This window comes from Adiantum capillus-veneris, unplaced genomic scaffold, assembly GCF_014529385.1.
Source record: "Adiantum capillus-veneris isolate H3 unplaced genomic scaffold, ASM1452938v2 Hic_scaffold_256, whole genome shotgun sequence".
NCBI lineage: Eukaryota > Viridiplantae > Streptophyta > Polypodiopsida > Polypodiales > Pteridaceae > Adiantum > Adiantum capillus-veneris.
This window is the reverse complement of record NW_028221388.1, coordinates 192,844-207,272: the sequence shown is the minus strand read 5'-3', so window position 1 is coordinate 207,272 and position 14,429 is coordinate 192,844. Positions and strand designations below refer to the sequence as shown.

General features: G+C 42.6%; 1 protein-coding gene across 1 annotated transcript in view; it reads left to right on the top strand.

The window, feature by feature from the left end:
* Window positions 1-10,976, top strand: part of LOC147417392 (phosphoenolpyruvate phosphatase-like) — a 54,510-nt gene extending 43,534 nt beyond the window's left edge. Inside the window, exons 6-7 of the mRNA XM_086507653.1 lie at window positions 10,224-10,385; window positions 10,538-10,976. Of these exons, the coding sequence (XP_086363779.1) occupies window positions 10,224-10,385; window positions 10,538-10,637 (262 nt within the window). The 3' untranslated portion in view covers window positions 10,638-10,976. The remainder of the gene's footprint in view (window positions 1-10,223; window positions 10,386-10,537) is intronic.
* Window positions 10,977-14,429: the final 3,453 nt, after the last annotated feature.

Genomic DNA, 14,429 nt, shown 5'->3' with positions numbered 1-14,429 from the left:
CTTGGAGGTCTAGTGCGATTGCTATCTTGGGAGTACCATCGCTGCCAAAGAAACACTTTGTCCAAGAGCTGATGGACCATGCTGTGCTCCGCTACGATCCTATGGAATGAATCTAACCCTAATTTTTTGGTGCAAGTTTCAGGATGGAAAGTCAGTCGACTTTTTGAACTCGACTGATGTCGACATTGCTTTTTAAGTTTGAAATCTGTTTGAGAACTTGTTTGGTGATCCTGTTTGGAATTTGTTTGAAATGGATGGTATCTATTTTGAACCTGTCTTGGTGCCGATTTGAATTGTTTGACTTTGGTTTTAATACTGGTTTCAATGGTTGGTGATTTCACACCCGGGTGGAGTAGTGAGAAATGATGTTTGAGAATGCTTGTTCATACTGATGGCCCGGACCTTGGTGGTTATTTGCGGGGGGAGTATTGAATGATTGAAAAGTGTTTTTTCTACTCATGACCCGGACCCGGACCCTTGTGGTTATTTACGGGGGGAGTATTGTTGTTGTGACTCCCAGCTCGGACCTAGATGGTTATGCGGGAGGAGTATTAAGAAGTCTAAGCAGTGGTTACTCTTAGCACGTCCAAACGATGCAGGCTGCGGTTTGGGGGGCGTTTGGTTGTAAAAGGCCTCTATATCTCCCGACCCGGACCTTTTTAGGTTATATGGGAGGAGTAATGAGGGAGTCGTTGAACAACTCATGGCCCGGACCTGGATGGTTATTTGCGGGGGGAGTTTGCGGGGAGAGTGTTCATCGGCGGCTTTATGTTTCTATGTCTTGTAACCTGCATATGTGAGTATTTGTGTTGCATTGTGATGTGCCAACCACTGAATATTCCTAATTGGATGAGATTGCCTGGGTATGTAATTTTAGTGCATCAAGACACCCGTGGAAGATCATTACCGTCTGGGTGTGATGGCTAATTTTACTACCCCGGAATATCAAGAGTTCTGATTTGGACGAAAGGAGAAGCCAACTCCTTGATCAAAAGAGCCGAAAGGAGAAGCTAACTCCTTAACAAAAAGAGCAAAGTGATTGTCCCTAGGAATGCCCCTTGGAAATGTTTGAGCTAACTTGAGCTAACGTGAGCTAACTTGAGTTGTTTTGTAGATATGCTGTAATTGCAGACGATTACTCTCTTTCAAGAAGGGGAGATGTCACAAACTGCTGACGTGTCAAAGCCCTGAAGAATGGAGCCAACTCGCAGATGTCGGCCGAGGGGCTTAAACCCTAAGAAGAACAAGTAACAGAAGAAGAAGTCCTACCAACTTATGGGGACCTCGTCCGATGGGGTCCCAAGTGACATAAAGGAAGTAAAATAAAGCAAGACCCACATACACACTCACGCAAAATTGATGACGTGGCAATTGTACGGACGCTCCACGTTTTGTGTTGACTGCTAACGTTGCAGTTGTCGGAATTCCGCAAAACACGCTGACAGCTTTTTGGCATTGCTTTTGGACCAGAAGCTTTTAAGTTTTGAAGGCTTTTCACTGTAAGTGCTTTTCAAGCCAAGGGCCTTTAAATATGAGGTCAGGGCTCATTCTCTGGCATGCTTCCTGGAGAAGGTGCAGAGTTTGGAGTACCGGCTTGTACTGTGTTGACGCAATATAAAGAAATACCGGAAGGGGCACCAAGGTTTGGGGCCAATACTCTCTGGGGTGGAATTCCGCCACTCCATGTCGCGTGTCGTATCTCTCTTTCAGTTCAATTGTTATTGAAGTGCTAAAAGCCTGTTCAGTCTGCTCCTTTCTATTGGCACGTGGTGCCCATCTTGTGACAGCGAGTGCGAGTATGAGCTGTGCTTTGCAGTGGTGGCTGCTCCTCTTATCTGTCCAGTGTCTGGTGTGAAGGAATCAATAATCTATCTCTGGGTTTGTCTCTTTCCATATCTCCTTAGTAAAGTATTTTTGTGTCTGTGTAACTCAAGTAGATACAAGCCAACACATCTCTGGTCCTGATAGCTCATGACTCTCGAGAAGGGTCCGAAGCCTTCTATGATTAGAAAGTGGAAGCGACCCTGTATCTTGTAACACATTGCAACTTGGCTTTGTCACAGACTTGGACCCTCCAAGTCAAGAATCAATCGCGACAGCACCAAATAACCACTTCAAAACAATTCACAGATCACAATAGATTTGCACTGGCCCGACGAAGTTCCGTGCCTAGAGATATTGGTCCCAAAGACTGGCGCCCCTTTCGGTATTTCTTTTTGTATTAATCAGTTCAAAGTACAAGAGAGTGGCTCGGGTTTCACTCTCAAACACTGCGTCCAGATGTCTGAGAAGTGAGGCCCTCACCCCTACTTTAAAGGTTACAAGGGATGCCCAAAAGCAGAGCCCCAAAAGCTTCAAATCAAAAGCAATTGCTCTTCTCTCACAGAGAGTCAAAACTTGAAAGCAAAAGCATTCTCTCTCTCTTTCTCATTGCGTAGAGAAAAAGCAAAATTTGCGTCGCTTATCATTTTTTTTTTGAATTAATTTTTTTTTCAGCCTCCGTAATTTCAGGAAATTAGGGTTTCTGCTGTCCGCCACGTCATCACTTTGTGCCATACCCCTCTCTTGAAAGCATTGTAATCGACGGCGATTACGCATGCAAAACCGACAAAAGCCATAAACCGTCTTAGCAGACACTGACTGCTAGTACCTACGTACACATCTAGCACATGTACAAAATCGACAGTCACATCACACGACATGATAGGACATTACCAGACATCACAGGACATCACATGACATTCAACATTCATTCGGATCGTAGACCATGATTTATCGGCAATGTAGCTAGCAATCACATCTAGGTCCAATCGGGACCTCATCGATGTCCGATTGACTAACCCATATTGCAACCATGTCTATTCGAGATCAATCAGACCAAAATGCTGCAGTCATTTCGGCTATCAGTTCCTGCACTCAAAGAAGTCAAGAACAAATTAGTATCATTATCAGGAATTCCATTTCTTAAAGTCATCCAGCAGAATACTGTCAGCTCTCAGTATCCCTGAAGCTCAAAGAGACATCAGTGACTTTAGTATCAAAATCAAGGCATCTGTTGACAAAGGAGCGGAGTAACTCCCCTCTTGTGCATCCCACTGCACCAGATCTTCGGCCAAGGTGAATTTCTGGGTTTCGTTTGGAGTAGACTATGCTAAACCAAAACATCGAGGTAAAGTTTCACAATCCGAGGAGTATCTGCTAGGTCCTCCTCCATCCACTTCGCATAAAATGCAGGAAAGTTCTTGAACTTAACCATGAACCGCCTTCGGACTTTACCTTTCTTCGTATCTTTATGTGCCAAAATCTGTTCAGGAACAAGGATCTCCTCGTTTTCTTCCACTTCGGGTTGCTCATCAGGCTCCCCATCATCAGGCACATCACCCTTAACAGGTTTCAAGAGACTCACATGCAATGCACTGTGAATCCTCCAAGTATCTGGCAGTTTCAATCGGAAGGAGATTTATCTTTTTCAGTGATCTGGAAAGGTTCGTAGTATCGCATACTAAGCTTTGGAAAAAGCCTCTCCTTTCCCTTTTTCTTTCGTAGGTGTGCCTTCTCAAAACGTAAGAGCACCCAATTATCCTCCTTCAATTTCAAGTCGCGACGATGGCGATCCGTTGCCTTTTTCTGTGGTTCTTGAGACTTCTGCAAAGTCTCGCGAAGCTTGGCAAAAGTCGTATCCAAATCTCTCGAATATTCATCCGCTTCAAATATCTAATCTTTTGTGCTCTGGAAGGATGGAACCTTCGCAGCACTTTCCACAATCTCAAATGGCGTCTTCCCCGTCGAAGAGTGTATCGTGTTATTGTAGGCAAATTCCATTTCCCATTGAGTCTTCTGATCCGAGATATAAGACTTCAGTAAATCTAAAACCACTGAATTGGCAATCTCAGATTGCCCGTCAGTCTGCAAGTGGAACGATGACGAGAACTGCAACCGTGTGCCAATGTTCTCCCAAATTGCCTTCCAAAACACTCTCATAAATCTGGGGTCTTTGTCGGAGACAATTGTCTCAGACGTGCCATGTAATCGGAAAATCATCGTGATCATTCTGCGTTCTTGGGAGATCAAAAATGAAATCCATTTCAATATTTTCCCAGGGGCGGGTGGGTGTGGGTAAAGGCTGTAACAATTCCTGTGCCTTATGCCTGTCAAACTTGACCTTCTGGCATACTGCGCACAAACTCTTCCACATCCTTTTTGAGTCTCGGCCAAAAGAAGTATCTCTACCCCTTCATGGTGGTAGCAATGCCGCAGTGACCCGTAAAAGGTGGACAGTGGCATTCAGTCATAACCTTTTCCCGCAACGGCTGTGTAACGCACAACATAGTCTTTCTCATCAAGTAGCCTTCCCGAAGGGAGTACCCAGCTATTGTCTCCCCATCCCGTTTCCGTGTAGCTACTGTCTCCCCATCCCGTATCCGTGTGACAATATCTGCGAAATTTGTATCTGTGGCATACTGATCGACCATATCCTCGAAGCTCCTATGATGTATCGTGGAAATAGCCAGAACCAACGGCTTCCGAGACAAAGCATCTGCCACCAGATTCTTCTGTCCCTGCACATGGACAATCTGGAAGTGAAACTGTGACAAGATGTTCGCCCACCGCATCTGCTTTTCCAAAAGCTGCTTCTGTGGCAAGAAGTAGCACAAACTCTGATGGTCTGTAAAGACAGTAAAATCCGCTCCGGGTAGGTAATGCCGCCACTGAGTAAGAGCATGGATAACCACCAAAATCTCTTTCTCATAAATATGTGGTGTCATCTCCGGCCTAGAGAAAAATCGGCTCTCGTAAGCAATGACTTGGCCTTCTTGCATCATGACCGCACCCAGACTACGACCATAAGCATCACAAAATACTTCAAATGACTTCTGCAAGTCAGGCAAAGTCAAATCTGGTCCTGTAGTCAATTTCTCTTTCAATGTCTGAAAGGCAGTCACCTGTGTGGATCCCCACGAGAAAGGGATTCCTTTCTGTATCAAGATATGCATAGGGGAAGCAACCTGTGCAAACTTTCGAATGAACCATCTGTAGTACGAACACAGTCCCAAGAAGCTTTCAACTTCATGGACATTCTTCAAATCGGGCCAATCACGTCTATCTTGGCTGGATCCATTTTGCACTCCTGTTGTTGAGACAAAGTGTCCCAAAAAAAAAAGTATCTCTGAAGCATAGGATCTCTTTGTTTTGCTTCATTCTTGGAGAAACCAATGATATCATCAAAGAAAGTGCCAACAAATAGCCTGTACTCTTGAAAAATCCTGTCCATCATCTGGTTAAATGTCGTAGGAGCATTGGTTAAGCCAAAAGGCATCACCAAAACTCAAATAACCCAAAAGTCGTCCGAAAGGCTGTCTTGTAGACGTCTCTCAGCGCGATTCGGATCTGATGATATCCACTCTGCAAGTCAATCCTGCTAAACCACGAGGATCCCTGTAACCTATCGAGTATATCATCGATCCTAGGAATCGGAAATCTGTTCTTGATGGTGATTTTGTTGAGAGCGCTATAATCGATGCACATTCTCCAAGATCTGTCTTTCTTCAAATCCAACAACAGTGGAGAGCAATATGGTGAAGTACTATGCTGGACAAGACCCTTTTCCAAGAGGTCTTTCACTGGGTTCATAATCTTTTCATTCTGTTTTCGGAACACATGGTAAGGTGGCTGGTTTGGTGGCGTGCTTCCATGTATTAGATCAATGGTTTGATCTTCAGGCCCTCTGAAAAGCAATGGGCATGAGTGTGGAGAAAAATCTTGGCGTTCTTTTGATCAGGTCAAAACATATTCAACCTTTATCCATCATCGTTCAGTTGTCTCCCAAAAGAATGAGTAAGAAAAACTGAAGTTCATCAAGTACAATCTCTAAGCCCTTCATTTATTAAAGTCGCTTTCTCGGCCCGGTAGTCAACCACGGCCTAGTTTTTGTGGTACTAAGGGATCCTGAGTAGAACGTCACTCGCGTGCCTTGAACATCCTTGTCATTGCAAACGAAGTTTGCCAATGCTCGGTGTAATGGGAACATCCCATCCGAGTGCCAGTTAAACTACCTCCGCCTGTGGCGTCAGTCTGTCGGGCGTAATTTCCAAATCGAGCCACCAATTCCAAGTGAAAAGAAGTTGGCCTTGGCTCCTTCGAAAGAGCTTCATGATCCTTCACTTTGCCCCAAAAGCGGCAAAGTTTGTACTTTCATTCATTAGATTCGGTGCAGGTCCCACGCCATGTGCTACCAATTCTACTTTTCTATCTGCCTTTTCTGCCACGTTCCTCAGCTGCTCTCGAACTCTCAGGCCTGTCGTCGTCTTTATCATTCTGTTCTTTCTGTGCCTTTTTAGGGCACTTCGCGGAGATATGTCCCTGTTCCCTGCATCCAAAGCACTTCCCCTCTCTAATGAAGCGAGCTCTTTCCTCAGGAGTAAGCTTGGGTCGTGCATCCTTTTTCTCTGGGTTGCTCTTTTTCTTTCTACTTTCATTCCCAGAAGTCTGTTTGGCTCGTTGTGTCATGGCCTCATCTGTGGGGTAGGTCAGACTTCTAGAGTGAATGGCAAAGCCCCGCTTCGCATGACTCATCAACTCCTGAATAGAAGCTGACTTCTGTTCCAAGCAGTGATCTCGGATCTCTGTAGGTAGACCCAAGGTGAACCGCTCAATCTGTTCTCTGAACGAGATCTTCTTGAATGAAGAGGCGGGTAGAAAAGAGCTCCAGAATCTTTCACAATAAGCATTGATTGTATCTTTCTTGGTCATCCGAAGCAGCTCGTATATCTCGTTCATATTCTTGCGTCAACCAAGAAGAAATAAAAAGCTTTTTAAATTTCAGTCATTTAACTGGCGCAGTCTTGTTTAAAAGAAGCATGGACCCCAAGTACGAGCATTCCTCTTAAGGTAAGAGGTAGCTCTCCGAATCTTGGAGTGCTCTGAATAGCGTCCTCCCGCGAAAGCGATGTCAAACTGCTGTATAAAAGACAAAGCCTTCGAAGCTCGGACTTTCTTGCTTTTATCTTCGAGAAAGTCATATTGGTTGGCTTTGTAAAAATTCTTCTTGTTCGCATAGAAGTTTCCATCATCAGAATTTGAGCTGTCTGTAGACGAGTCCTCAGTAGAACTTTCAGTCTCTGGGCGAGATTTAGTCTTTTTTGCCTTTTTCTTGCCCTTTCCGAAGCTTTGTTTCTTGCTTCGCTTTTTACTTTTTGTGTCTTCTTCGCTCGAATCTGAAGAGCTCAAAGAACTGTCAGAAGAAGAAGAAGAAGAACTGGGTACTCCTTCAAATCGAACACGCTTCTTCTGTTTCTTTGCCTTATCAAAAGTTGACTGACGACCCAAATATCCCGGGAAGTCAGTGCTTTTCTTCTGCTTTTTGCCGTGCTTTTTGGCTTTCTTTTGCGCGTCAAAAAGCTGAGCAATCCGTACATCAACCTCCTCTTGTAATTTCTTCTTTGAATACTGTTTGTGACCAGAAAGTTTCTTGAGAGCGGGTTTCAGTGGTGGTGTAGTGGTTTTCTGCCACTGTTCATGCACTTCTTGAAAAGAAGTCTCGCTCATATATTTTGCCAATTTCGGATCCTTTGCAAAACTGAGCATCATCTTTGTTGCATCGCCGATCAATTGTGACACTTCATCTCTCTTTGCTCTGCTTGAGTAGGCCGAGGCATGCCATATTCTCTGTCTGAATCTTCGTTGTGATCCCTGCCCGCATCTCCAGATGCAGAGTCAACTGATCCTTGCGTGAAGCCATAGGTGCCGCGGAAAAAAAATTGGGGATTGGATTTCTCGTAGAAGAGAAATCAGCCGTGCTCTGATACCACTGTAACAGACTTGGACACTCCAAGTCAAGAATCAATCGCGACAACACCAAATAACCACTTCAAAACAGTTCACAGATCACAATAGATTTGCACTGGCCCGGCGGAGTTCCTTGCCTAGAGATATTGGCCCCAAAGACTGGCGCCCCTTTCGGTATTTCTTTTTGTATTAATCAGTTCAAAGTACAAGAGAGTGGCTGGTTTCACTCTTAGACTCTGCGTCCAGATGCTCTAAGAAGTGAGGCCCTCACCACTAATTTAAAGGTTACAAGGGATGCCCAAAAGCAGAGCCCCAAAAGCTTCAAATCAAAAGCAATTGCTCTCTCTCACAGAGAGTCAAAACTTGAAAGCAAAAGCATTCTCTCTCTCTTTCTCATTGCGTAGAGAAAAAGCAAAATTTGCGTCGCTCATCATTTTTTTTTAATTTTTTTTTTTCAGCCTCCGCGATTTCCAGAAATTAGGGTTTTTGGCAGAAATTAGGCTTTGCAGGAATTTTAGGGTTTTTGGCAGAAATAAGGGTTTCTGCTGTCCGCCACGTCATCACTTTGTGAGAGGCTCTGTATGGTATAGGTGGCATATCTTGCTAGCTGCTGATATCCCTGTGAATTTGTCAGTCTCAATCTCAAGCTGGTGTGAAAATGTCTGTATTTGACCAATGGTACAACGCAACCCATGAGATAGATGTGTATCCATATAGCTAGGTCGAATCTCAAACAAAAGACGGTGCATCAAGGGAGTACCGGAAGGGAGGCAAACTATCCATGCTGAAGCCATATATCTGGAACCATGATGACATCTGTGCATACGAGCGCGATGTGTCCCCTTGTAAAGCTAACTGCCTGGAGGACACAAGGGCCGATCTGGCATATATGACTCTGGTAGTATCTCATAAATTGTGCATAAAGGAGACTGATCTGGTAAGGGTCTCTATCTCCATAGGGGGGGGGCCACTAACTCCGCTCTAATGATCTCGTGTGGCACGGAGGCCTCGCCTCTGATCAACTGAGAGATCATAGATGCCAAGGGCCTCTCCATACCTCTCCACCCATCTTGAGTCCTGACCCACAGAGGCTCCCCAAACTTGAACCCCATAGAGCATAGCTGAAGCTACCAAGGTATCAAAGAACCAGAGCTTTGTTCGGGTTCCTGGAACTCAACTTGCGAACACATCCTCTCCAATCCTCCCAAGGCTGCATACGCTTTGGTTAGTCTAGCCTCTCTTGCTCTCGTCAAAGAAACCTTTGGCCCAATCAAGTCTACCCCAAGATAAGTGTATGCATATGTGTACTCCAAAGTCTCCTGACCGTAAGTGAATGTAGGTGCTGATCTCCTGATCCATTGCGGTGTGGTGTTAAACACCATAACCTTGGTTTTACCAAGGTTTACACACAATCCACTATCCTCTGCAAAGCTATGTAATGCATCCAAGTGTTGTTGCATACCCTCCGGTGAGTCAGAGATCAACATCATCATTAGCATATAAAAACAATGGAATCCATGTCCCTGCCAGCTGGGCACCTTTGTCACCCTCTCTGTCAATGTAATCAGAAACCTCATCTATGTACATACCAAATAGAGTAGGAGACAATGGACGGCCTTGTTTCACTCCAATAGTGGAGTGAACTAAATCAGATATCCCCTCCGGAGTGCGTACATGTCCCACCACTGATTTGTATAGAGCCATGATCCCCCAAATCAACTCAATGGGCACTCCCATCTCTTGTAGTCTGTGCATCAATCTGGCTCTAGGCACGATGTCAAATGCTTTGGGGAAATCCCATAGCTACAATAAATCTGTCTCCCATGTGCCCTACCCTCCTCAATGATGGCTCTGAGTGTCAGAATATGGTCAAGAGTGGAGAAGACTCTCTTAAAACCGGCCTGTCCCGCTGCTCGTATGCCCTCACTCTTTGCCCATCTGCTCAACTGCTGCTCAAGGATAGATGCATACAACCGTGCCCATGTGTGTCCAATCTTAATAGTACGGTAGTTTCCAGGCTCCGTAGGATCACCTGCCTTGAAGATAGGCACAATAGTAGACAGTCTTAAGAACAATTGGTATAAGTCTCATTCCATTTGAGCTAGTAATGCTCGCTTCTTCCGTGGCACAAGTCGCCTGAAGGCTATCCGAGATTGTCTGTGATTGATGACCCCTAGGAGAAGATCCCTCTGAAGCTGTTCTCTGGTCTCTCTCTATACTCCTCGTCATACCAATTGTTCTGAGGCATGGTCGCAGAATGGCGTCTCTGATCAGTCTTGAGTGTGTGGGTATGCCTCTGCTGTTGCATCATGCAATGTCTCAGTCAGTAAAGTGGTGATCTCCTCCGTTGAGAGTCCTGGCCTGGTTGCTGTACAGAGAGAGAGAGAGAGAGAGAGAGAGAGGAGAGAGAGAGAGAGAGAGAGAGAGTTTGTGTGCAGCTATACAAAGCCTCAGCCAGACTATTCAGCATTTCGAGAAGCCAGCTATGGGCATGCAATGTTAGAAATCAAGAACAAAACACATGCACGGTTGTTGTGGCATCGGAATGATGATGGAGAAGCATCAATTGCAGATGAGTTTTGGCTTCAAAATCAAATTTGGTTTGTTTCTGATCTCTTTCTTTGGAATAGATCTCAGTAAATAGAGCCTCTCTGCCTGTAATGCTTTTTGGCATCAGCCATCGAGACATTTTGTAATTGGATTAGTTTGAAATTTCTGATTTAGTGTTAAAAGCCTTGACATGTGCATACAGGGTGCAAACTCAATTGCGAACTGTGAACCCAAGGCGAAAGTTGAAGAAGTCTTTGACACAGCTGAATTCATCTGTGCTGGAAGAGTTATCATTACTCTAACATGTGCAATGCTGGAATGGAACGCTGGTTATCATGTGTGTCCCAGCATGTGGGGATTGCTTTTAAACATGATAGTAGTCTCCAGAATGGGGATGTAACTTCCATCTCAAAAACTACAAATGTGGTTAATTGGTTAGTGTGAGACTTCCAATTGTATATCATGTATAAAACATCTTCCTAGTTGTGATGTACAGTCTCTTAGTTTGGTTCCCTACAAAACTTCATAAGACTTTACAGGGTAGTTTCATTGCCTTAGAACAAGCAATGCAGGTGTGTGTCAGAAAAACATTGTTTTATTTCTGGTTGATATAAGGATCTTCTCGGCTTCAGCAGTGACCAGCTACATAGCATTCGTACGGCCAGTTGCTTTCACACTAACATAAAGACCAGTAAAGAAGCTACAAGGGTAGTTTCAATACACACACACACATGCTGAATTTTCTAAGTAGCCAACCCCACAGTAATTTGATGTAGGTTGAAAACCATACATAAACATGAAGGGACTAAACCTAGTAGTAACATGCTTTGCATTATTATAAGCAAACTCCAAAATAAGGAGATAATCTTCTCAATTGGATTGCACGTACGCTCTTAGCATATCCTCTTTGATTAACACGTCAAATTTGCCCATCCCTCTCTAGGTAATCTGTAGTACTAATATTAAGTTTTGTTACCAAGCGTTAAAAAATAGCCCTCCAAAAATGATTGTTAAATTGGGATCACAATCACTCACAATGTTGTTGGGTATTACATATAATCTTTACATATTATCAACAAACAATTAGGCTTAATCCGTAGTTCGAATAGTGGACTTAGGTTGTAATAATCTAGGCAACCCCTATCTTCAATCAGAGCCAAGTTTCGAGTCTTGTGCGGAGGGGAAGGTCGTGGAGGCTTTGCAGGAGTTTTTGTATGATTTTGTATTTATGCACTCTTGGCAAGGTGTATTCGGAGAGTTACTTGGAGAATTTTTTGATGAGAGAAAATATACAGTAAATTATAGCAAAGCAAAAGTCAAAGCTCACAAACTATCGTTATTTTTGCATGTTGTGGCTTGTTGCACGAGTGGTAGTATATAAGGATCTCGACATACAATTTGGTTTTTGCCATGTTTCCCAAGTTTGCAAAATCGTCTTTTGGCCATCTTGTAAAGAAATTGTAGAGCATCAAAATTTGGCGCAAATCTAGAAAAAGTAATTGGTTTCAAAATCAATTCATCTTAGCAAGGAGACCTCATCAAGGAAAATTTGGCAGAGTTTCCATAGTCTTCCAAAGCCGCCAGAGGGCATGGCAATGAAGGCCATAAAACATTTGTGTAAAACAAGTCAAATGCTAAGGCATTGTGTATGCCTTATATATTTGCTTATATGCTTGGCTCTTTATGCTTCCACTACGGCGTACAACTTGAGAAGGTTGATTAATTGTCAATGATTGACAAAGTCGATTTTATTTTCACTATGCCAGTTGTTCGTTATTATGGTGGATCCAAGCTCAATTACACTCCAAGGGAATCTCGATAGAAGCTTGATAGTTTTTCATTATTGAGATGTCATTATCTGAAGCAAGTCTTCAATTTTCTAAATAGGTATTGCTCGCTTCGAAATTTTGCGATATGCTATCAGCATACAGACTTGGGTGCTTTGCAAGTGTGTATGCACGGTCATTCAATGCTTGCGGGATCACTACAATAAAAAAATGGCTATAACGTGGGTTCAATAGTAGGGATATTCTATACTTTATCACATTTTTATGTACCAAAGTGTGTTGAAAAAATGATCTTGAAAAAAACTTATAAATTGAATAGGGAAAGGGTCTCTTTTATTGGTTGAAAATTCACAGCTAAGGGGTTTTATAAATAGTACTTGAATGCACGTGATATATAAGATTACATATAGTGACCCTCTCGAGATCCAATGGGTGCCGGCATGAATCATGGCGGGGAGCTTACAAGATACCAAGGCTATGAGCCGCATACAAAATTTAAAAACTTGAACGGGGGGGACTTCAGCAAAGATTTTAAGCCTCAATAATACCATTTCAAGCATTTAAATTTTATGACAGCGCTGTAGCATTAGATAACGAGGCGTTAGCTATTGGATTAATAAATCAGCTAGCCAGTCTTGCATGTCTTCTCTTATCATCCTATCTCTTCACTCTCTTTCAAAACTAGGTCAATTTCAAATTTGCATTCTCTCATTCTGAATGACACTATGCATGTAAACACTATCATATTGCTACTTGTATTTGCAAGTAAATAAAACAACTCTCTTGAAGACATTAACAAAATGAAAGACTGAAAAAATTTGAACTAACAACGAAGTTAAATTTCACGACAACAATCTCCATTGTACAAGAGTTATAATAGTATGCGAACTTGAGAGAGAGAGAGAGAGAGAGGAGAGAGAGAGAGAGAGAGAGAGAGAGAGAGAGGGAGAGATAGAGAGATGAGCATGCATCTATGTGTGCAAGCATGAAGGCAAGTATGTGTGCAAAGGACAAGACATGATGGCATGAGAGACAAGCATTGAGTGAAATTTCCTTGCATACAATAGTAAGCATCTCCTAGCTACATGTATTTCAATTTATAGAGGTGGATACTTAAAATGGTGACGTCCATGTGGATCCAAAAATAAGAATCGTTCTGGGTTGCTCTTTTCAAAAAAAAAATTTTGATGTCCTCCTAATGGGGATATATAAGAAGGACTCCTTACGTGCTCTTTGTCTACATATAGAATGTGGTAACATGCACACACAAAATGGAGATCACATAGTATACATCTATCCATCATATTGATCCAATATGCACCAATTGCCACAACTTTTTCGTAAAACAATAGTAGCAATATTGCACAATATATACTAGTTTGAAATAATCCAACAAAAAATTGTCATTATCCTCTGGTACCCTTATTTCTTTAATGGGGCCTTTTAAGTGGTTTGCAGGGCCTCATCTCTTTGACTTCTTGTTGTTGAATTTAGAGCCATTAACATGAAGTCGATTGTCATACTAGATTCTTATGTGCTGTGAAAAGTTAAGACTCAACCATGTCCAAATATTGTTGTATTTACATCCACATGAAAGCCTTTTTTGAGGAACAATGTGAGTACAATTTTTAACCCATCCAATTGGTTATTTGAAACACATTGTGTGAACTACATTTTTGGTAGGTAGTCTGTGGTGCCTAATTGTGTTGTTTTTTATTCCAATCATGATAGGAATGATGCTTTGTATTTTGATATGTGTGGTACCAGTGGCCTAAAACCCTCTAGCATAAAAGCAATTCTTCGAGCTTGCATTGTAGTCAACCTTTAAGCAGCTACGAACATATCCATGGAGGAAAGTGGAAGATGAGAAAAGTCTTATAAGAAGTAGCTACTTAGTGTGCTCTTTTACGTTCTTCGTTCCTGATAGCAGTATTAGAGATAACATAGCCATGGCAAACAAGGCCACTTGAAGAAATCTTTGCTTTGACCCTCATTATGAACATCTATGATCCCATCCATAAACTTATTTACTTGTGAGACCCACATTCCTCTTAACTACAAGTTAATGATTTAAAACCTAGAGTTTGCATGAATTTTTTGCCTTTGAAGTTATAAATTCGTCAATAAACATAATATAAGACATCATATGCCCTATTCATAGAGAGACATCAAATGGATTTCTAGCATCATAAAGACAAAGTCTTACATCTATTTCTAGATGTGTAGCCATAGGCATATACTTCTAAGTCTTCAAGACCAAATCTCTACAATTTAGTATGTCCCTAAGAAAAGGTAATACCTCCATGC